At 39.1% G+C, this 23,556-nt stretch overlaps 1 protein-coding gene across 2 annotated transcripts in view; it reads right to left on the bottom strand.

Annotated features, from left to right (window-relative positions):
- Window positions 1–23,556, bottom strand: part of OSBPL11 (oxysterol binding protein like 11) — a 187,775-nt gene that overhangs the window by 18,469 nt on the left and 145,750 nt on the right. For both annotated transcript variants that reach the window (XM_032149933.2, XM_032149931.2), the window contains 5 exons: window positions 20,745–20,946; window positions 17,007–17,152; window positions 13,715–13,855; window positions 5,572–6,070; window positions 148–334 (listed from right to left, as the gene is read on the bottom strand). In XM_032149933.2, the coding sequence (XP_032005824.1) occupies window positions 148–334; window positions 5,572–6,070; window positions 13,715–13,855; window positions 17,007–17,152; window positions 20,745–20,946 (1,175 nt within the window). The remainder of the gene's footprint in view (window positions 1–147; window positions 335–5,571; window positions 6,071–13,714; window positions 13,856–17,006; window positions 17,153–20,744; window positions 20,947–23,556) is intronic.

The raw sequence follows: 23,556 nt of genomic DNA, 5'->3' as shown, positions 1-23,556 counted from the left end.
AATGCCTTAAAAGATGAAATATTTTAAACAAGAAATAAACATTAATACAAATCCACCTTCACATAAAACAGCAAAAAAGAAAAAGGAGTTGTAATACAAAATCAAAGTGGAAGAATAAGAACCAGATAATCATTAAAATGTTCTTACCGATGCAGTTTGCCACCATAAAATGGCTTGGTATGAAAAGTGATGCTGGCTGAATATCCAGTTTTTGCACAGTTGACACTGACTTTGCCACCCAGTTCTACCCAAGGAACAGTCAAAATTGACCGAGCATATGCACAAGGTAGAGAAAATGTGTACTCTTCTCCATGCTCCAACAGACTAAGGATACCTGAATGTGAAAACATGAGGGTGGTAAACATCTTTTTAAATAAACAGCTAATGAAAAAATCCATTATTAATTTTTTTCCTGTCTAGTAAATAAGCATCATTATTTTTCCTAACCTTCATTTAACTTTCAATGAAATTGACTTCATTTATAACTATATCTGACAACATTACCAGGCAATAGTGAATCAGGTTTACTTTCACTATGACCTTTCTGTCAATTTGAGGTTCATGGGCCCAGTAAATATTACAGTGGAAACATTTCAAGGGTTTCCTCTAATGCTCCTAAAAATAATTGTTTTTTTTTTTTTGAGACTGAGTTTTGTGCTTGTTGCCCAGGCTGGAGTGCAGTGGCATGATCTTCGCTCACTGCAACCTCCGACTCCTGGGTCAAACGATTCTCCTGCCTCAGCCTCCCAAGTAGCTGGAATTACAGGTGCCCGCCACCATACCCAGCTAATTTTTTGTGTGTTTTTGGTGGAGATGGGGTTTCACCATGTTGGCCAGGCTGGTCTCCAACTCCTGACCTCATGATCCACCTGCTTCGGCCTCCCAAAATGCTGGGATTACAGGCGTGAGCCACTGTGCCCGATCCCTAAAAATAATTTTTTAAAAAAGGCCGGCCGGGCGCGGGGGCTGAAGCCTGTAATCCCAGCACTTTGGGAGGCCGAGGCGGGTGGATCACGAGGTCAGGAATTCGAGACCATCCTGGCCAACATGGTGAAACCCCATCTCTACTAAAAATACAAAAAAATTAGCTGGGCATGGTGGCAGGCGCCTGTAGTCCCAGCTTCTCAGGAGGCTGAGGCAGGAGAATGGCATGAACCTGGGAGGCGGAGCTTGCAGTGAGCCAAGATCGTGCCACTGCACTCCAGCCTGGGTGACAGAGTGAGACTCTGTCTCAAAATAAAAATAAAAATAAAAATAGAAAAGGCCTTCAGTCAGAGCTTAAGACAATGGTATGCTAAAATTTTATCATTACTATGAATAACTTTTTAGCAGTTTGGGAATAACTAGATGTTCAATGTTATAAAGTCATAGACATTGATCTAAGATAGTATAATGGGAAAAAAATTGTACTTCATTCTATTCTACGTATATTAAGAAAAAAATGTTGTTTGATTATAAAAACTATGGTCCTAATAATTTTGTTTGCCAAATTATATTTATGGTGAAGCTAGAAGAGATAATAGTGGTGGTTTTCAAACAAATATTATTCTAATGGAGAAAGGAGCTTGTTCCATATTAAGTGATGCTAATTAAAGATGGTTTAAAAGGTTTTATAAAAAGGGGACTATATTAATAAATAATCATTGTATACTAGATAATTAAGGGATACTAAGGATACTCGAGCTACATTACTAACCTTCTAAACTCATTACCTGTGTCATCAACAGACCACATATTGAAGTGGATACATACTACTAGTCCAAACTTTTATGGCATCTCCCTCTTAATAAATGCTCGTTAAGCACTCAGTTCTTAATGTTCACAAATAAGGGCAAGTGTATGATAAATATTTTAATATAGTTAATTTTTAGGATAAGTGAATAGACAAAATGAGATTCTAAAGGAACCTTACACAAAGCAACATCAACTATTTTTTTTGTATTGCTCTTAATAGTCTTCACAAAGGGCAACAATAAATTAAGGTTTATTGAGCCATTTCATAAAAAACATGTTTCTGGCTATATTTATACATAATGAGAGCTGTCAGATGACAGACAACATACTTGTATATATTATAAGTCTTTTTTTTTTTTAGACGGAGTTTCACTCTTGATGCCCAGGCTGGAGTGCAATGGCATGACCTCAGCTCACGGTAAACTCTGCCTCCCGGGTTCAAGAGATTCTCCTGCCTCAGCCTCCCAAGTAGTTGGGATTACAGGTGCCTGCCACCTCGCCTGGCTACTTTTTTTTGTATTTTTAGTAGAGATGGGGTTTCACCATGTTGGCCAGGCTGGTCTCAAACTCCTGACCTCAGGTAATCCACCCACCTCGGCCTCCCAAAGTGCTGGGATTACAGGCGTGAGTCACCACACCCGGCCCCATTCCTGATTTTTACTTGCTTTCTGTTGAGGATATCGGTAACCATTCAATTTCCAATATATTCCATTAATATGTAGCAGCATAATAAAAATTATTTACATACCTCTTTTATAATTAAAGCATGGTTAAGATATGAATGCTTTTCTCCATTTCTTTTTAAAAAATTTTACATTTGAGACAAGGTTCTCCTCTGTCATGCAGGCTGGAGAACAGTGGCACGATCATGGCTCACTGCTGCCTCAATTTCCTGAGCTCAAGTGATCCTGCCACCTCAGTCTCCCAAGTACCTGAGATTATAGAAGCAAGCCACCATGCCCAGTTAACTTTTTTTTTTTTTAATTTTTGTAGAGATAGGGTCTCATTATGTTGCCCAGTCTGGTCTCCAACTCCTGGGTTCAAGCTATCCTTCCACCTCCGCCCAGCAAAATGTTGAGATTACAAGTGTGAGCCACTGTGCTCAGCTTTTCTTCACTTCTTGAAGTATTTCCTTTCTTGCAGTGTGAGAGGCTACTATTTCCAGATTCTTACTGTTACATGAACTGGTAAGAGTAACTGTCCTTTGGGAGAGTGTCAAAGAATATGGTTCTAAATGTGTCTATTCCTTAACATTTATGACCTTAGACATGTCTCATCACCTCTAGACTTCAGTTTTTTTTCACTTATAATATAAGCAAATTGGTCTATGAAGTGCTTAAGGCTAATGTTACAGAGCTTATAACGAAGGGTAGCACTTTTTTTTTTAACTAATAAAATATGAATGATTTCAGCTGGGTGTAGTAGCTCACAACTGTAATCCCAGAACTTTGGGAGGCTGAGGTGGGTGGATCACTTGAGCTCACAAGTTTGAGACCAGCTTGGGCAACATGGCAAAAATCTCATCTCTACAAAAAATACAAAAATTAGTTGGGCATGGTGGTGCACGCCTGTAATCCCAGCTACTGTGGAAGCTGGGGTGGGAGGATGGCCTGAGCCTGGGAGGCAGAGATTGCAGTGAGCCAAGATGGCCCCACTGCACTTCAACCTGGGCGACACAGCTAGACCGTGTCACTCACACACACACACACACACACACAGAGAGAGAGTACTTTCTAATGTTATAAAAGTTGTAATTAACTTGAAATATTATTTGGAAATTGGTAAGACATATTACAACAGAACTTAAAAATGGGGAAAACTGAAAAAGAGGCTATTTTCTTCATAACGACTATAACACAATCTCAAAATATTAGAGTGATAGGCTTAATGATGCCATGCTTACATTGTAAGATGACATTCAGAGCAAAGTGTTCTTTGCATGAGAGTTTTCCTTTAACATAAAAAGTGGTAGTTTTTTTCCTATCATTATATTTTCATTAACTCTTCAATAATTTCTGTGATTTTTGTTTTTGTTTCATATTCTTGGTCAAAAAACACTGTATTTCCAAAAATAATTTTTTCATAATCTTCTGATGAAGTAGAATTAATTTTTTTTTTTTTTTTTTTGAGACGGAGTCTCGCTCTGTTGCCCAGGCGATCTCGGCTCACTGCCAGCTCCGCCTCCCGGGTTCACGCCATTCTCCTGCCTCAGCCTCTCTGAGTAGCTGGGACTACAGGCGCCCGCCACCACGCCCGGCTAATTTTTTGTATTTTTAGTAGAGACGGGGTTTCACCGTGGTCTCGATCTCCTGACCTCGTGATCCGCCTGCCTCAGCCTCCCAAAGTGCTGGGATTACAAGTGTGAGCCACCGCACCCGGCTAGAATTAACTTTTATCAGTATATATTTTTAAACATTCTATGAATAGCACCTAAATATTCTATGAATAGCACCTCTGGCCTCCATCTCCTAAAGTGCTGAGATTACAGGCTAATGACTGGAGGTGGAAGCCAAAGGATCACTTGAGCCCAGGAGTTCATGACCAGCCTGGGCAACATATTGAGACTCTGTCTCTAAAAATAAAAATTAAAAAAAATCAGCCTAGCATGGTGGTGCGTGCCTGTAGTCCTAGCTACTTGGGAGGCTGAGGCAGGAGAATGGCTTGAGCCGAGTAGGTCAAGGCTGCAGTTAGTTATGACCATGCCACTGCACTTCAGCCTGGGCAACAGAGCAAGACCCTGTTTCTAAAAAAAAAAAAAAAAAAAAAATTAAATTAAAAAAAAAAAGATTTACCTAGATTTTTTTGTGATTTTTATAATAATAAAAATTTGGGACCAACCTCAATGTCCAAATAAAGGGAAATGTTTAAATAAAAGACGGAAAATGTATTTCATAGAATATTATGCAGTCATTAAAATATGTTTTATCAATGACATGAGAAAATGAATATATTTAATTTAAAAAGCAGGACACAAAACTATATATATTATTAATTCTAATTTTATAAGGCAAAAAGTATGAACATACACACAGAAAAAGTATAAAATATTAAATTTTATATATATATATATGGATGCAGGCATTACAGAAGCTTTCATTTTCTGCTTTGTACTTTTCTAGTTTTCCAAATATTTGATAAAAAATATTTAAAATCGCCAGGCACGGTGGCTCATGCCTGTAATCCCATCACTTTGGAAGGCCGAGGTGGGTGGATCATCAGAGGTCAGGAGTTTGAGACCAGCCTAACCAACATGGTGCAACCCCCCATCTCTACTAACAATACAGAAATTAGCTGGGTGTGGTGGCATGGTGGCAGGTGCCGTAATCCCAGCTACTCGTGAGTCTGAGGCAGGAGAATCACTTGAACCTGGGAGGCGGAGGTTGCAGTGAGCTGAGATAGCGCCATTGCACTCCAGCCTAGACGACACAGTGAGACTCCATCTCAAAAAAAAAAGAAAAGAAAACAAACGAAAAGAAATATTTAAAATCAGAAAAAAATAATTTAAAAAGAGAATTTACATTAGTTCAGAGATATACTCCTCCCATCCCCCCAAGAAGCATTCTGGAACACTCTAGGAATTGGAGCGAAAAAGTAACATAATATTTTAAACTTAGAGTTAATATATTTATCTAGGGTTCCTAAATTTAAGATTGTAATTTGATATTAAAAATTATAAAACAGGCACTTGACCTTCACGTGCCTGCTTGGGTTTCTTCCAAGCGAACTTTCCTTTCTTTCCTGTTCTAAAATCTTTTAAAATAAACTTTTGTTTCTGTTGGAAAAAAAAAAAAAAATATATATATATATATATATATAAAAAATAATTTTTCTACTTACCTTCTCCAACCATTGTCACACCTATTGACATGCCTAAGAACTTGCTCTTAGTCCAGACATGCGCATTTACACACATCTTCCTCTCTGTACATTCTGCATAAAATCCTGAGACTGGAGGATGATGAGAAACCTGCTCAGCAACAAATCTGACTATGTAACAGTCTGATCCCACCTGGTTCAAAGACTCCTCCGATAAAGGAGCATGATTTGTGACTCCCTGGGTGGAAGAACTGCTAAAAACACTGGATGCTACCTCGCTTTTTGGCATCTTCCAGGAACAGTGAAATGTTTCTCCAATGATAGGATTGTATGGTTTTTTAGCAATGGCTCCCTTACGGCCTTCATGAAATGAGGTAAGGTAGTACTCAACAAAGCGAATCATTCTGTCCTCAGCTGTGGCTCCATTCGTGATGGCTATAAATAGGTCTGGATGAGACATAAAGTCTGCATACATTTCCAGCAAGGAACGCTTCTCTAGGATAAATGTAGGAAGCACCACCTAAAACAACAATCAACGAAAGAGGGGAAATTTAATCCATGTGTAGCATATCTGTAGACAACTATTCTCTCTCTGAAAACATTTCATTCTAGATAGGTATTAAAAACAAAGTCACAAAGAAAAAGTATTTAGTCACATTAAAAAATAAGCATTCTTGGCCAGGCGCAGTGGCTCATGCCTATAATCACAGCGCTTTGGGAGGCCAAGTTGGGAGGATTGTTTCAGCACAGGAGTTCGAAACCGGCCGAGGCAACATAGTAGAACCGTGTCTCTACAAAAGATACAAAATTAGCTGGGCATGGTGCCTTGTGCCTGTAGTCCCAGCTGCTCAGGAGGCTGAGGTGGGAGGATCACTTGAGCCTGGGAGGTCGAGCCTACAGTGAGCCATGACTGTGCCACTGCACTTGTACCTGAGCAACAGAGTGAGACCCTATCTTAACCAAAAAAAAAAAAAAAAAAGCATTCTTAAAAGGAAACACAAATCTGCCGAAGACTAAACATAAATTCAAGAGGGTCAGAAGAAACTTCAAAAAAATCCTCAAACTTCTAGACTGGATGAAAGTTATCACCAGGGAAATGACGTTAAAACTCAAAGTAAATGTTAGCAATGCCTTTGCTCCTTTCCTATGTTAAAATTAAATTGTAGATGAATGACCAAGACATGAGAAGAGTCAATAAATGTCATTCCCTGAGAACAGACTAAAGAGGTCACAGACCAAAGCAAAAACTGCAGCATATATTTAATCTTAAGCACAAGAGAACTATTTCCAATAAGAGAACTTTTTATACTTAAAACTAGGTAAGTGTAAGAAAGATTAAATATTTTACTTAAAGCAGAGTTGGGAGAGGCACTGCAAAATGGTTTAAACGTCTGACAAAGCAAAATCTGGCAGTATTTTTCAAAAGCCCTAAGATGTTCTTACCCATTTAGCCTAGTACTTATTATTCCAAGAATCTAGCCTTAGGGAATAAATAATTGAATGAAGGAAAAGCAATGTGAAAAAATAATTATAACAACCTGCATTTTAAACTATGGTTCTAGCCAACTGAAGTAGGGAACTTTCAACTTTCATTTAATTGACTATTACAGTCATTTAAAAAGATGGTTTTGAAGATGATACAAATAATACAAAAGACAGTGGATGTTGCAGGTTCAGCTGGTGAATTGAACATATGCATCTTAATTTCACTTTCTGTCGAAATTCCACTGAAATTAAATTAACTTCATATAAAGACAAACCCAGAGATACCAGGAAAGTAGACAAAACACAACAAAATTTTGAGAGTTCCTAACTAGAAAGCTGAAACTTAGGCAGTAAGTCACAATACGCACAGATTCCTAAAAAGGCTCAGGAGCTAATAGCACTAGGTACCTCTGGATCTGGGGATTCACAGAAATGATAAAATAAAAATAACTGAGTAAAATCGGTATGGAAAGCAATTAGATGCCTAACTCAAACCCTCAGCTCCACACTGTTAGTAACTACCCTCTTGGACCTCAAAGTCTAGAGGTTTAGCCTCTGGATAAACAAGGTGGTCTATTCTCTAGACTGGAGAATAGTAAGGAATTCTAAAGAGTGGATACCAAGTGATATACAACAAGGGCATTTAATAACTCCATATAAACTAAATGTTAGCTATTAACACCCTCTCTCATGCAGCCTTCTTCTCCTTTTTAACTCCTTTTGGACTCACCAAGTATGAGATGAAATGGCCCATCCAGATTATGGGACAATGAAAAACACAGGCACCACCTACGTGTTAAAACTTAAAATCAGATTTTAGTTTCCCTAAACTTAATTGTGAGCAGAAAAGAAATACTGATTTCTGAGAAAACCTCTAACTAGGAATATAAAGAACAAAATAAAGAAACAGATTTGGAGGAAACAGAAACCTCAAAGGAGGGGAAAAAACAAAAATAAAAAATAATATCTTCAGAGAATTAAGAAGATATTATATACACACAAGAATGCTTTTTAAAAAAATCAGAAAATTTAAAAACATTACAATAATTAAAAGTCAAAAGAAGAGTTAAAAGATAAAAGGCGAGGAAATCTCCCAAAACACAGAAGACAGACAAAGAGAGAAAAAGAAAAGTATGAGAGAAAAATAAAAGACCAGACCAGGAAGTTCAATGGCCATGTAATAAGGATTTCAGAGAAAACAAACAAAAAAAAATAGAAGAAAGAAAAATCATTGTGATGGTTAATATTGAGTGTCAACTTGATTGGATTGAAGGATGCAAAGTACGGTTCTTGGGTGCGTCTGTGAGGGTGTTGCCAAAGGGGATTAACATTTGGGTCAGTGGACTGGGAGAGGCAGACCTACCCTCAATCTGTGTGGGCACCATCTAATCAGCTGCTAGGATAAAAGCTGGCAGGGGAATATGGAAGGACTAGACTTGCTGAGTCTTCTGGCCTACATCTTTCTCCCGTGCTGGATGCTTCCTGCCCTTGAACATCGGACTCCAAGTTCTTCGCTTTTGGACTCTTGGACCTTCAACCACGGACTGAAAGCTGCACTGCTGGCTTCCCTACTTTTGAGGTTTGGGGACTTGGACTGGATTCCTTGCTCCTCAGTTTGCAGATGGCCTATTATGGGACTTTATCTTGTGACTGTGTGAGTCAATATTCCTTAATAAACTCCCCTTTATATATACATCTATCCTATTATTTCTGTCCTTCTAGGAACCCTAATACAATGATCAAAGAAATAATTCAAGAAAATTTCAGAGAACTCAAAAACATGAGTTGCCACACTGAAAAGGCCCACCAAGTGCCCAGATACAATGGATAAAAGAAACCTACATCAATGTCACAATACCAAGACATGATCAAGAGAAGATTCTAAACAATTTTGGAGAGAAAAACATACGAAACAAGTCACAAACAAAAGATCAGGAATCAGAATGACTTCAGTCTTCTCATTAGAACCCTGTAGCATGGAGATATTATCTTTTTTTTTTTTTGGAGATGGAGTCTCGCTCTGTCACCCAGGCTGGAGTGCAGTGGCGTCATCTCAGCTCACTGCAACCTCCACCTCCCAGGTTCAAGTGATTCCTGTGCCTCAGCCTCCTGAGTGGCTGGGATTACAGGCATGTGCCACCATGCCTGGCTAATTTTTGTACTTTTAGTAGAGGGGATTTCGCCACGTTGGCCAGGCTGGTTTCGAACTCCTGGCCTCAAGTGATCTGCCTGCTTTGGCCTCCCAAAGTGCTGGGATTACAGGCGTGAGCCACCGCACCTGGCCACATGTAACAAATTCTACCTAAACCAGCAATGAAACATGAGGGAAACAGACATTTTGAACACACATTTTCACATTTGCTTCTTACAAATCTTTCTGAGAAATTAATGGAGGATAAATTCCAACGAAATGAGAGGCCACCAAGAAAGAAGAAATGGATACAGTAAACAGACTTAGCCAAAGAGAAAGCTAAAGGAAATCCTGGTCCAGATTAGAGTGATGTGACTCAAGAGACAGACATACTGAAGACTGTCATCCACACGCTTCATGCTGCCATTGTATCATCTTTTCAAACCTGAGGATAAAATAGCCTAGTGAAACTGATCCCAAGGGTATCTGTATTTGGCTTGTGTTGACTATCTGCTGGTGAAGTTCTTACTCTCCTCTCCATGTTCTGCTGTCTGGATTGGCTGAAGATGCTCATTTCCCCGACAGAAGCCTTCTGACTTCAATCTATTCCTGAGAGTTGGAGGTAGGTCACAGTTTGCTTTGAAACTGAAAATACTGAGCAGCTCACTCCCCCAGTCCACATTCCTCCTGTAGCTGACTCACACCAAATGCTCTAGGATGTATATTTTACAGGACTCACAACTTTGCCTTATAATTTCACAAGAAAGGGCTCTGCTAAACTTTCTCAATAACTTATAAAAAGCTAAAGCCAAAGACTCAAATGTTGAACTTGTCTTTTTCTGGGAGCTGCTTTCTACAAATGGTAACACAGTCCTTTCCTTATGCTAAGCTTATGTTAGCTATTCATTTTTTCCTAAACATCATTATGGAGTATAAAAAAGCAGTAAAACTATAGCAAAAAGTAGAGGGATAATTAACACACAAATCAAGTAAATTGTTTTATGGAGGAAAAAGTAGAGGACTATAAATTAGAGGGGAACTCAGAGATTCCAAGTTCAGGCAATGTTCTATAACTTAATGTCAGAGGTAGATACGTGGGTATTCATTTTATCTTTTTTCTTTGAATGTTTATATGTATTCCATTCAGTCTTCTGTGCGTTTAACACATTTCATACACACAAAAATTAACTGAAAAAAGGAAGTAAAACAAAATTGTATATAAACTATGACAATGTGAAGAAAGATAAAAGTGAGAGCTCTATTATGTTAGGGTAGTGAAACGATAGATTTTCTTTGGTTTTCTAAAATTTTCTGTGTTTATACTTATTTCATAATATTATTTAAAAAGAAACAAAATGGACAGTAGGAAAATGCATATTACTTATTCACAACATGAAGGCTAGGACCATGGTTATCTTATTTGTTCCTGTCCCAAGACCTAGCACAGTGTCTGGAATATAACAGGGGCCCAGTAAATATTTGTTAATTAAGTGTTATTGTTAGATAAGAGGTAGCTGTGACTGCAGTTTAGTCACCAGGCTCTTTATTTTTATTTATTTGTTTATTTTTTGAGACAGAATCTAGCTCTGTTGCCCAGGCTAGAGTGCAGTGGCACAACCTCAGCTTACTGTAATCTCTGCCTCCTGGGTTCAAGCGGTTCTCCTGCCTCAACCTCCCAAGCAGCTGAGATTACAGGCGTGCACTTCCACGCTTGGCTAATTTCTTTGTTTTTAGTAGAGATGGGGTTTCACCATGTTGGCCACGCTGGTCTCCAACTCCTGACTTCAAAGTGATCCACCTGCCTCAGCTTCCCAAAGCGTTGGAATTACAGGCGTGAGCCATGGCGCCCAGCCACCAGGCTCTTTAATATTGCCTGAGAAGTATCATTCCATTAAATGTTGTATAGGTGTTCTTAATTTGTGTTTGGTTAATATTAATGTAATATATGTGTAACGCATACAACTTTTTTTTTTTGAGACAGGGTCTCGCTCCGTTGACCAGGCTGGCTGGCAGTGGCACAATCTTGGCTCACTGCAACCTCCACTTCCCAGGTTCAAGCAATTCTTGTATCTCAGCCACATGGTAGCTGGGATTGCAGTCGTGCACCACCATGCCTGGCTAATTTTTGTATTTTTTGGTACAGACAGGGTTTCACCATGTTGGCTAGGCTGGTCTCGAACTCTTGGGCTCATGTAATCTACCTGCCTTGGCCTCCTAAAGTGCTGAGATTATTGGCATGAGCCACCACACCCAGCCACAAACAACTTTTTAATCAACAAGGTACAAATGTGGAGAAAGTATAGTATATGCAGTTATTCATGCCATGAGAGAACTTCTACCATGTGGATTACTATCATGCACACTTTTTTCAAATGCTCTTATGCCTCATAAACCTCAATGCTGTTCTTGTGCCTTATAAATGCAAATCTACTCAGGGACTGCAAACACCATGCTAACTAATACCAAACAACCCCTTCAGAAGACTATTCATTTTTAACCAATTTCACAACTATGAGGTCATTTCTGAACCATTAATATGAAAATATTTCTAGAACAGAAATGATTCCCAGTTGAAATACTGAAGCTATATAAATAATGAAAGCTTTATGGGTTTCTTTATTAATTCCTAAAATGTCTGCTTCTTAAGATTTCTATTTAAGTTATATTTTCAGATGAACAGTTCGTTGGAAACAATGTTTTAAATCTACCTTCAATGGCATCAAAAAAATCTCCAATTGACATCTACCTCCTAAAGTTAATTTTGAAATTCGATACTAATGCAAAATTGTTTCATCAGTAATTCAAAGTAAATAATCCTACAGTAATAAATATTTGACATATATAAGTTTTGAACTTGATTGGCTTTTTAAATTAATGTCATGGATTAATTGTTAAGACAAATTAAGGCACACTAGTTAAACTGGGAACAGAGAAAACTGGCCTAAAATTAAAAACTATAGATTAGTGCTTCTAAAACTTTAATGTATATATGAATCATCAGGGATCTTATTAAAATGCAGATTCTGGTCCACTAAGTCTGAGACTGGGGCCTGAGATTCTGCATTCCTAACAAGTTTCCAGGTGATGGTGATGCTACTGGTCTTCAGATCACACTTAAAGAAGCAAAGCTTTTGGCCAGGAATCTGCAAACTGTAGTCTTTGGGTTAAATCTGGCCTCCTGTTTTAGTAAATGAAGTTTTGTTGGAATACAGCCATGCCCAATCCAGTATATTGTCTATGGCTGCTTTTATACTACAAAGGCAGAGTTGAATAGCTACAACAGAGATCTATGTCCACATAGCTGCAAATATTTACTATCTGGCCCTTTACAGAAAAAGTCTGCAGACTCCTGTTATAGATAATACCCCAAATGTATGATCCGCATGTGGGAAGTAAGTGAAGTGTCAATGCCTTTCACAGTTTTGTAGGATTACATAATTTTCTCTACAGTTTCCAGTATAGTATACCAATGGACTCCTTTAATTTTGTTCTGAAACTCAAGGACAATTGGTATTTCTTGCCAGACAACTTCCTGCTGCACAAGAAAGCCAGAAAGCCTTTTTCTTTTTTTAGTGATGGAGTCTCACTCTGTTGCCCAGACTGGAGCACAGTGGCACAATCTCAGCTCACTGCAACCTCCACCACCCAGGATCAAGTGATCCTCCCACCTCAGCTTCCCGAGTTGCTGGACTACAGGCCACCATGCCCGGCTAATTTTTGTGTTTTTTAGTAGAGACGGGGTTTCACCACATTGGCCAGGCTGGTCCCAAACTCCTGACCTCAAGTGATCCACCCACCTCGGCCATCTCCTGAGACGGGGTTTTGCCATGTTGGCCAGGCTGGTCTTGAACTCCTGACCTAAAGTGATCTGCCTGCTTCAGCCTCCTGAGTTGGGGTTTCACCACGTTGGTCTTGAACTTCTGACCTCAAGTGATCCACTTGTCTCGGCCTCCTGAGACGGGTTTCACCTCGACCTCCCGAGGAGAGTGGATCATTTGAGATCAGGAGTTCAAGGCCAGCTTGATTACAGGCATGAGCCACTGTGCCTGGCCAAGAAAGCCATTTTTTATGAAAATAAAAAATGCTGATCAGGAGACTAAAAAAAAAATAATAAAAAATAAAAATCACAAAAAATAAAAAGACCAGCCAGGTGCGGTGGCTCATGCCTGTAATCCCAGCTCTTTGGGAGGCTGAGGTGGGAGGATCACGAGGTCAGGAGCTCAAGACCCGCCTGGCCAACATGGTGAAACCCCATCTCTACCAAAAATACAAAAAATTAGCTGGGCGTGGTGGTGGGCGCCTGTAATCCCAGCTACCCAGGAGGCTGAGGCAAGAGAATCACTTGAACCCAGGAAGTGGAGGTTGCAGTGAGCCGAGATTGCACCATTGCACTCCAGCCTGGGCAACAAGAGCAAAACTCCGTCTCAAAAAAAAATTAAAATTAAAATTTAAAAAGTAAATAAATAAACAAAAAGTCCTGACATAAACATGAACAATTACTGGTACAGCCCTTAACCATCTCCATAGCCAGCTTATGCCATTACTTACTCTCGTTAAGTCCATGCCCAGCTTAAGCTGTGACAAGAGATGTAGGATGACACTACGTTGTTCTTCTACAGCTCCCAGGTCATCCTCTTTGCTGTCACATGTATCTTCTATCTCATCATCTGCATTTATTTCTTCAGGCTCCTTGATGGAAAACAAAGCAAAAGTCTAGTATTTTAACTACCTATTCGTATCCATTGAGGACAAAAGAATAAATATCAGACTTGAAGACATTTGTATTTGACCTAAGTGAATCTGAGTAAGGGCAAAAATCTTTCAGAAATACAACTTTTTGGCCATGGTATAAATTTCCTTCAGAGAGCCCCATTATTGTTGATATTGAACATATTGCAGTTTTGCCACATATATCACATAGGAACTATTTTTCTTTTTTGGGGGGGAAATAGAATTTTTCAAAAGGAGTGAAGAATGTCTCCTCCAGCCTCCAGAGTTGCTGGGATTACAGGCGTGCACCACTGCATCCAGCTCACTTCTGTATTTTTAGTAGAGATGGAGTTTCACCATGTTGGCCAGGATGGTCTCAAGCTCCTGATCTCGAGTGATCCACCCACCTTGGCCTCTCAAAGTGCTGGGATTACAGGCGCCCACCACCATCCCCGGTCCCTTAATTGCTTTTTTCTTTTTGAAACAGGGTCTTGCTCTGTTGCCTGGGCTGGAGTGCAGTGGTGTTGGCTCCATCTCCTGGGTTCAAGCGATTCTCCTGCCTCACCCTCTCAAGTAACTGGGATTACAGGCACACTCCACCACACCTGGCTACTTTTTGTATTTTTAGTAGAGATGAGGTTTCGCCATGTTGGCCAGGCTGGTCTCAAATTCCTGACCTCAAGTGATCCACCTGCCTTGGCCTCCCAAAGTGCTGGGATTATAGGCATAAGCCACCACACCTGGCCCCTTAATTGTTTTTTATACACATTTATAATCACATAACCTCCTCTCATGTAAAATTTACATGTTTATAATTATACTAAACCTTTTTTCTCAAAAGACTCTTTCTTCCTAATTTTCCTTTGTGAATGACAATACAATTTTATCTAACCATTCAGGCTCAAAAACTTGGGACCTGACTTGATCCAACCCTATATCCAGTGAGTCACAAATCCAATTGATTTTTCATTTGAAATGCACATATCTGTTCATTTGCCTTCATGTCTACTTCCATATCCTTCAATTCACATTTTATTCCAACGCGTATCATGTACCTATCTTCTTAAACATAGTACATTCTTCCCCATGATCATGACGCTATTGTCATTAAGATTAAACCCTTCTGCATTATTTTTATGTTATTTGGAGGCACAATTTACACTGCATTCTATGGAGCAGTGCTCCTAGAAGTTTCATTCCACAGAGTACACCATGAATAGTGCCATTCAGAGTTGTAAAATCCAAAAATACTGTGATCATTTTCCATAAGCCAGGTGTTCTACTAAATTCATTTTATCCTCATAAAGATCTTACAAGGTAGTATTATCCCTACCTTACCGATGAGGAAGTTGAAGCTAAGAGTGGTTAATTAATTGGTCCACATGTTAGTGAATGGCATATCCTGGGTTCAAAATTACCAGGCAAGCTTTCTCTTCAATAAACACACATGCCTTAGGATCCTTGCTAGTGTCAGTCCTTCATCTTGAGATTCCCATTCTCTTCCTCCTCCCTTCAAATCCTGTCTCCTTTCAAAGCCCAATTCCAATCCCACTTTCTCCCCAAAGCATTCCTCATGTACCCGACTCAATATGTCTTCTTCCTTTCTCTGAATGCCCCTATCCCAATAGCCTACATGGTATCAATTAAGAAAAAAAGTATATTGCTTTATATTATCATCTCATCATTTTAGTGTGTATGTTGTGACTCCAAGCAGATTATAAATCTCTTCAGTGAAAAACCTGTATCTTCTAATTTTTGCCTCTCCTTTAATTCTTAGCATTGTACTTGCCATATACTAAGCTTAATAAATGCTTACTAACTGCTGATTCTACAAATGAGCTAGTCAAACAGCTATAGAGAAAAAAGCATTTTATACATTATTGTTTTTTCTTCTCCCCTGCCAACCGTTGCCTGCAATGCCTGCCTTATCAAGCCAAAACTTTTGCCAACTTTGGAAGTCCCTATGCCATACATTTCTTTTAAGAAGTAATTTACGAATATATAAAGCAACATAAACTATGCATTACTTTTGACTCAGTAATGCTACTTGGTAATATAACTTAAAGAGATAACCTAAAAAAATATATAGAAGGCCGGGTGCGGTGGCTCACACCTGTAATCCCAGCACTTTGGGAGGCCGAGGCGGGCAGATCACCCGAGGTCCAGAGTTCGAGACCAGCCTGACCAACATGGAGAAACCCCATCTCTACTAAAAATACAAAATTAGCAGGGCGTGGTGGCACATGCCTGTAATCCCAGCTACTAGGGAGGTTGAGACAGGAGAATCACTTGAACCCCGGAGGCGGAGGTTGCGGTGAGCTGAGATCTTGCCATTGCACTCCAGCCTGGGCAATAAGAGCGAAACTCCGTCTCAAAAAAAAAAAGAAGGAGAAAAAGTTGGAAACAAGACAATAAAGTGTTATTTATAATTTTAAAAAAACCCTCCAAACAATCTAGATATTCAACAATAGGGACATTAACTCAATAGACTATTTCAACCTTTAATTATACAGACCAGTACAACATAGGAAAATGCTTATCAAGTAAAAATAGCTTAAAATAAGAGATGTGAACACAAAAGGCAAAAAAATCAATATGATTTCTTACAGTGGTAGATTATGAATAGAATAAAACACTCTTCAGCTTCTAAGAAATGTGAAATAATAGTTTATAAAAATATAAACCCTAAGATTATGTGCTATTTTAAGTAGGGTAATACTTGAAACAACCGGCTTGGTAAAGTGCTTACTATGAAAAAGACTTAAAGATTATAAACAATAATAAATAATGTTAAGATAATGGGTTAAGAAACATAAGAGATAAACATTGTGCAAATCTCATTAGATAAGTTGTTTTCTAGAAAAACATAAATTTCAATTTTTAAAATATATTTTTATCAAGCAAAAGTAAACTAAAAGTTAAAAGGGCATATAATTTAACCTGGAAAATTCAACAAGTTTAATATAAGAGACCTCTTCAAAAACAATGCAGTTCGAAATGTTTTAGAATCTTCAAGAGTGTTGCTCAGGTGTTAAGTTGATGTGCATGCCCTGACAATGAAAAGAAAACTCACCCTTTGTCAGTGATACCTAATTTTTCACATCAAAACCATATTTTTATATTACCTTACCCTTGCTAATAGTCCAGATTCTGCAACAGGCTGCTCTTCTGGGACTGCCACCGGCTTACTTTGCTCAGTTGCAAAGGGCTGGTCAGCTCCATTTTTATAGTGGTTTGATAAAGATATCTTTGGTTCTAACCACTCGATTGTCGTTCCTGATGGAGTAAGAGAAAACTTTCGCTGAAACTTGCTCATAATCCAGAAAGTTCGGCAGATGTGGATTTTAACAATTTTGTTTTGAGCCTACAAGCCTAAAAGCAATTAAACCTGTTAAGAGACCCTGCAAGACAGCCACTTATATCTCATTAGCATGAGCACCATGATTGGGTATTTTATAACACAGCAACTTGCAACTTGATATCAGATACTATTTAAAAGAAATCAACCCTGAATAGGACTGAATTTACTTCTTGGACAAGGCTGTGAATCACGAAGTATATTCCCAACCTAACAGTTGATTTGCTGTCTTTGTCCCTCTACTGATTAAAAAGTATGCAATTAGGCTTTAGAGAGGCACAGCTACAGGAGGAGTCTGGACTGTGAAACAGTAAGATTTGTTTCAATTTGGGATTGAGTCTTACTCTCAGCAACAATTGTCTAACCAATCAAAATAATCCCCTGGGTCTAATTTAAGAATTGCAAATACATGTCCTTTTTTGAAATCATTTTTTAAAAGCCCCATACAACTTAAAGACTCTTCTACTGAATAAATAATAACTGACCCAGTGAAGACAGTGGTCACATTTGGAGACCTGTCATCTTCTTGGTTAATGATTCAAATGTCTCTTGTTACCCTCAACTAGCTTAACAAAGTGAATTCTATGCCTAATCAATAATGGAAAATGTTCCATTTGATTTCAGCGGCTGATCTAGGTTTCACAGAAGCTTGGTTATAGAGTGCTATAATAAGGGATGCTCAGACTACTGCAGCAGAAATGTAGGAGTAGGAAATGTATTGTCTTTTTTTTTTTTTTTTTTTGAGACAGAGTCTCACTCTATTGCCCATGCTGGAGTGCAGTGGTGTGATCTCAGCTCACTGCAACCTCCACCTCCCAGGTTTAAGTGATTCTCCTGCCTCAGCCTCCCGGGTAGCTGGGACTACAGGTGCTCACCACCATGCTTGGCTAATTTTTGTATTTTTAGTAGAGACGGAGTTTCACCATGATGGCCAGGCTGGTCTTGAACTCCTGACCTCAGGCAATCTGCCTGCCTTGGCATCCCAAAGTGCTGAGATTACAGGCGTGAGCCACCATGCCCCGCCACAAATGAAATTTAGTATTTAATTAATCAAGTATTTATTGAGCATCTAATATCTAGCACTGTGTTACTTGACATACTTTTAAAAAATTAAGTAAGCCTGGGCAACACAGACAGACTCCATCTCTACAAAAACTAAAAGGAATTAGCCAGCCATGGTGGCATGTGCCTGTAGTCCTAGCTACTAGGGGGGCTAAAGCAGGAGAATAGCATGAGCCTGGGAGGTTGAGCTGCAATGAGCCATGATGGCGCCACTGCACTCCGTCCTGGGCAACAGAGTGAGAAAAAATAAAAAATAAAAAATATATAATATACTGTCTTAAAAATAAGCAAATAATTAACTAGTATAAACTGGAAACAAAACTGTTTCATTTGACTGAGAATTATGATTACCAACACTAGAATTAACCCAAATTTCATAGCTAAGCCTAACTCATCCAATGTTCAACACAGGGATATAGTTAAGTAAACCAAAATACATTTGTCTCCTCAAAGGAATATAAATACTAAGAAAATTTATCAATAGCATATGATTGGAAAACATTTTTGATATAAAGTGAAAAAAGATACAAACATATTTTCCAACAACAGGGCAAAAGAAACAAAAACTAAGAAGAAAAAAGAGAAAACCTGGGATGGGGAGTATACTAATGTATCAATAGTGATGGTTTCTGGTTAGTAGGACAATGCATATCTTTTGTTTCTTCTTTTGACTCTACAGTATTTTCTATAAGGAGTATGTTGCTTTGTAAGAAGAGAAAATTTACATTGAACTACTTACAATTCCTACAAGTCATGAATTCATGTTCACAACTCACAATTTAGACTCTTCCAAATCACTTTGGAATGCCCCTTCCTCTATCTCTCACTCCTAAACTATGAATACCCTTTCCTCTACCTCTCACTCCTAAACTAATCGGTCTTTGCAGCTTCTCTGTGCCTTTCTCAGAACTGTTTCTACCAGCCATTCAGGTATTCTCCCAGTTTGTTCCTTTTGGTAGTAGCACCATATGCATTATCTTTTTTTTTGCTTCAGCCATTCAGCTATTCTTCCACAGTTTGTTCCTTTTGGTAGTAGCGCCCTACACATTATTATTATTATTTTTGAGATGGAGTCTCATTCTTGTCACCCAGGCTGGAGCGCAGTGGCATGATCTCGGCTCACTACACCCTCCGCCTCCCGGGTTCAAGCGATTCTCCTGCCTCAGCTTCCCGAGTAGCTGGGATTACAGGCGCCTGCCACCACGCCCAGCTAATTTTTGTACTTTTAGTAGAGACGGGGTTTCACCATGTTGGCCAGGCTGCTCTCGAACTCCTAACCTTAGGTGATCCGCCTGCCTTGGCTGCCCAAAGTGCTGAGATTACAGGTGTGAGCCACCGCGCCTGGCCCCTACACATTATTTTATACTTACTATTTACATATTTCTTCCCTAAGTGGACTATGAATTTTTTAAGAGGAACATACATAACTGATTGGCCTCTCTCAATATTGCCCTAACCTACCATCTACAATTGCCATTAAAAACAGTTTGTTGGTCGGAATTGTTGAATTTAGGCACACGTGAGGATGAGGTCCATCCTATATCCATCTGACTAAGGAAAACTGTCTCCTGAGCAGAGACTCTACCTTTCTAAAATACCTTTCTTTTATAAGTAAGGTGAATTAGTTAAATAAGAGAACAATGAGATGTAAGGTATTAAGTTACTATCATCACTAGCATTATTAAGTTATTGCTCATACAATGTGATGAGCAACTTATTTATAGAAAGACTCATTTTTTGTAGTCCCGTGCAATAACATTTCCCTAGCACAATTAATTTCAACAAATAGGTGTTCTCAAATAGTGGATATATATATATATACACATATATATATATGTCCATATACACTTTTTTTTTAATGGGGTCTTATTCTGTCACCCAGGCTAGAGTGTGGTGGTGGGGTCATAGCTTACTGCAGCCTTGGACTCCTGGGCTCCAGGGATCCTCCTGCCTCAGCCTCCCAAGTAGCTGAGATTACAGGCATGAGCCACCTTGCCTAGCTACACATTATTTTTCAAACTGAAAAGTGACGGATAGACTTTTATATACTTGAAAATAATGACAGTGGACTAAGCCAAAACTCAAAAAATAATGTCAAGGTTTCTACTTTGGTCAACTGGAAGAACAGATGGACAGTGATGCCACCAATTTTAACAGAAATATAGGAAATACACATTTTGAGTTCAGTTTTTGACATGTTGAGCTTGAGGTATCTTCAGGAATGTTCAGTGATATTAGACATCAGTCCTAAAATCATTTTAGATTCAAAAAAATGACACAATCATTAAGAATTTGTATAACATCAGCATGATAATTAAAAACCAACAGGCTCTGGTTTTCTTTTCCTTTTTTTAAATTAAGATTTTCTGAAATTAGAATTACAACAAATGCAGTCCTTTCTATGTGTTGGCCTTCATTGTGAAGCCCTACCTTTAATCGACAACTTACCTGAAGGCAATGAGCCCTTCTGATGTGATGCATGCTGTAACTGGAGAATATGAAAGCAGTCATTTAAGCAGTTCATAGTTGCCATGGAAGTAGCTTTGAGCATTAAGAGATCCTGGTCCAAGGAACTAAGATGGCCAGAAGTAGGAAGGCATTCAATTCGTCTAATTAAGTCTCTTTGTTGTCCTTCAGCATGAGACATCATCTAAGGAAAAAACAGTTCTGTGGGTCCTACTCATGATTTCTGTAAAACATGTATACATACAGTTGCCATTTTAATTACCAGATTCAGCTTCTGAGCCATTTTTAAAGACCTACTAGGCCAGGCATGGTGGCTCACACCTGTAATCCTGGCATTTTGGGAGGCTGAGGTGGGAAGATAACTTGAGCCCAGGAGTTCAAGACCGGCCTAGGCAACATAGCAGACCCCATCTCTACACAAAATTTTAAAAATTAGTTAGGCATGGTGGCACATGCCTGTAGTCCCAGCTACTTGGGAGGCTCAAGTGGGAGGATCACTTGAGCCCAGGAGGTTGAGGCTGCAGTGAGCCATGATCACACCACTGAACTACAGCCTGGGCGAAAGAGTAAAACCCCTTCTAAAAAAAAAAAAAAGACATATTAGGCCATATTAGGCTTTTTAAAAGTTTGGCTATTTTCATTTAATGAACATTTAATGGTGCTTATCAATTGGGCAAAAGATTGTTATCTAAGGCAGCTCCAATTTTTCTTTGGAAGCAACAAAACTTAAAAGACCCGGCACTTTTTATTAGGAGTAATCCCAGCACTTTGGGAGGCCGAGGCGGGCAGATCATGAGGTCAGGAGATCGAGACCATCCTGGCTAACACGGTGAAACCCTGTCTCTACCAAAAATACAAAAAATTAGCCGGGCATGGTGGCAGGCGCTTGTAGTCTCACCTACTTGGGAGGCTGTGGCAGGAGAATGGCGTGAACCTGGGAGACGGAGCTTGCAGTGAGCCAAGATCGTGCCACTGCATTCCAGCCTGGGCGATAGAGTGAGACTATGTCTCAAAAAGAAAAAAAAAAAAAAGGAGTAGTATTAAGCCATCGAGTTATCAGAAAGATTCTAGAAGATCCTTAACAGGAGAATCAAATACTTCATTCCAAAGTTAAATTAAGTTCCAGTCTGGGCTCTCAACTACTTACTTCTTATACCTTTGGTCAGGCTCAATTTGAACCTACCATGAGTACATAATGGCTTTCCTGCTTCCTCTTTCCTAACCAAACTTTCTGGTTCTGTTATGCTGATTTTGGACCAAGTACTGGATGCAAGTTTTTCAGTTTAAAAGATGTTAATACACTCTGCTTTTATTAGGAGCATTGCCCAGCTTTCCTAACAGAACCCATTGAGGGTAACTGATTGATGAGCAAGCCAATTTTTTAGAGGGAAACTGAATTTATGATGCTTAAGACTTTCAGTTGTGAGCAGAAGGGTCTCTAATGGACCATCCTTTGGACACTAGTTTAATTCACATAGAAACTCTATATAGTGGACAGACTCTTTTAGCTTTCAGAGGCTCTGTTCCAGGTGACTTTTTTTTTTTCTTTTTTTGAGATAGGGTCTCACTCTGTTGCCTAGGCTGGAATGCAGTGGTGCAGTCATGGCTCACTGCAGCCTTGACTTCCCAGGCTCTGAGGCTCTCACCTCAGCCTCCCAGGTAGCTGGAAATACAGGTGTGTGCCACCATGCCTGGCTAATTTTTTGTATATTTTTTTAGTAGAGACAGAGTTTTGCCATGATGCCCAAGCTGGTCTCAAACTCCTGGGCTCAAGCGATCCACCCACTGTGGCCTCCCAAAGTGCTGGGATTACAAGTGTGAGCCATTGCACCCAGCCCAGGTGATTTCTAATACAGCTCATTGGGGGAAAGTGAAAGAGTGTACAAAATGATCCTACTAAGCAAATCAGTGTTATATATGGAATAGTCCCTGAAAACATGTACCATAGTTAAGGATCAAACATTTACCCGTCCCAGAAAAAAAGGTTTCATAAGAGGATGAACTGAATGTAGGTATGATGGTATCTATTAATATATACACATTTATACATGCATATATAGTGTGCTTTGTGTGTGTATACATGTTTTTGTATACAAATTTAGGAACCAACTCCCACTAATCTAAACTTATGAACAGGTAGAACCACTCTGAAATACAGTGTGGCAATATCTACTAGACATAAGTAAATACAATTTATGATCCAACAATTACACTCTTAGCTACCTAACCAAGAGATATATACATGCATATGTTCAGCAACTCATGTCCATCAACACCAGAATGGATAAAAAATATTACAGCATAAGCATACAGTGAATATTATATAGCAATGAAAAGGAACGGTTACACTCAACATCCTAAGTGAATCTCAAACACATACAGTGAACTGAAAAGCAGCCATACCCGAAGGGGTACATACTATATGATTCCAGTTTTAGAAGTATCAAAAATAGGCAAAATAAATCTATGGTGTTAGAAGTCAGGACAGTGAGGAAGGGTGTTGTGATGAGGGGCACAGAAGTGGCCCTAGGGTGCTCATAACATTTAACTTCTTGATCCAGGTGGTGGTTATGCAGAAATTACAAGAGGCACACTTATAATTTGTGTACTTTTCTACAGTATGTTATAAGCCAATAAAAGTTTAACAAAGGAAAAAGAATCTTAAGACATTCACAGCATAATCAGAAGTCACAATATAAAAACACTTGAAAGAGAAAATAGTATGCTTCTTTGTGTAGAAAGCCCAAAAGAGCCACCTGCTAGCATTAGTGTTAGAAGTGGTCTAAGAAAGTAA

This window comes from Hylobates moloch, unplaced genomic scaffold, assembly GCF_009828535.3.
Source record: "Hylobates moloch isolate HMO894 unplaced genomic scaffold, HMol_V3 SCAFFOLD_4, whole genome shotgun sequence".
Taxonomy (NCBI): domain Eukaryota; kingdom Metazoa; phylum Chordata; class Mammalia; order Primates; family Hylobatidae; genus Hylobates; species Hylobates moloch.
The sequence above is the reverse complement of the archived record's forward strand: the minus strand, read 5'-3'. Positions and strand labels throughout refer to the sequence as shown.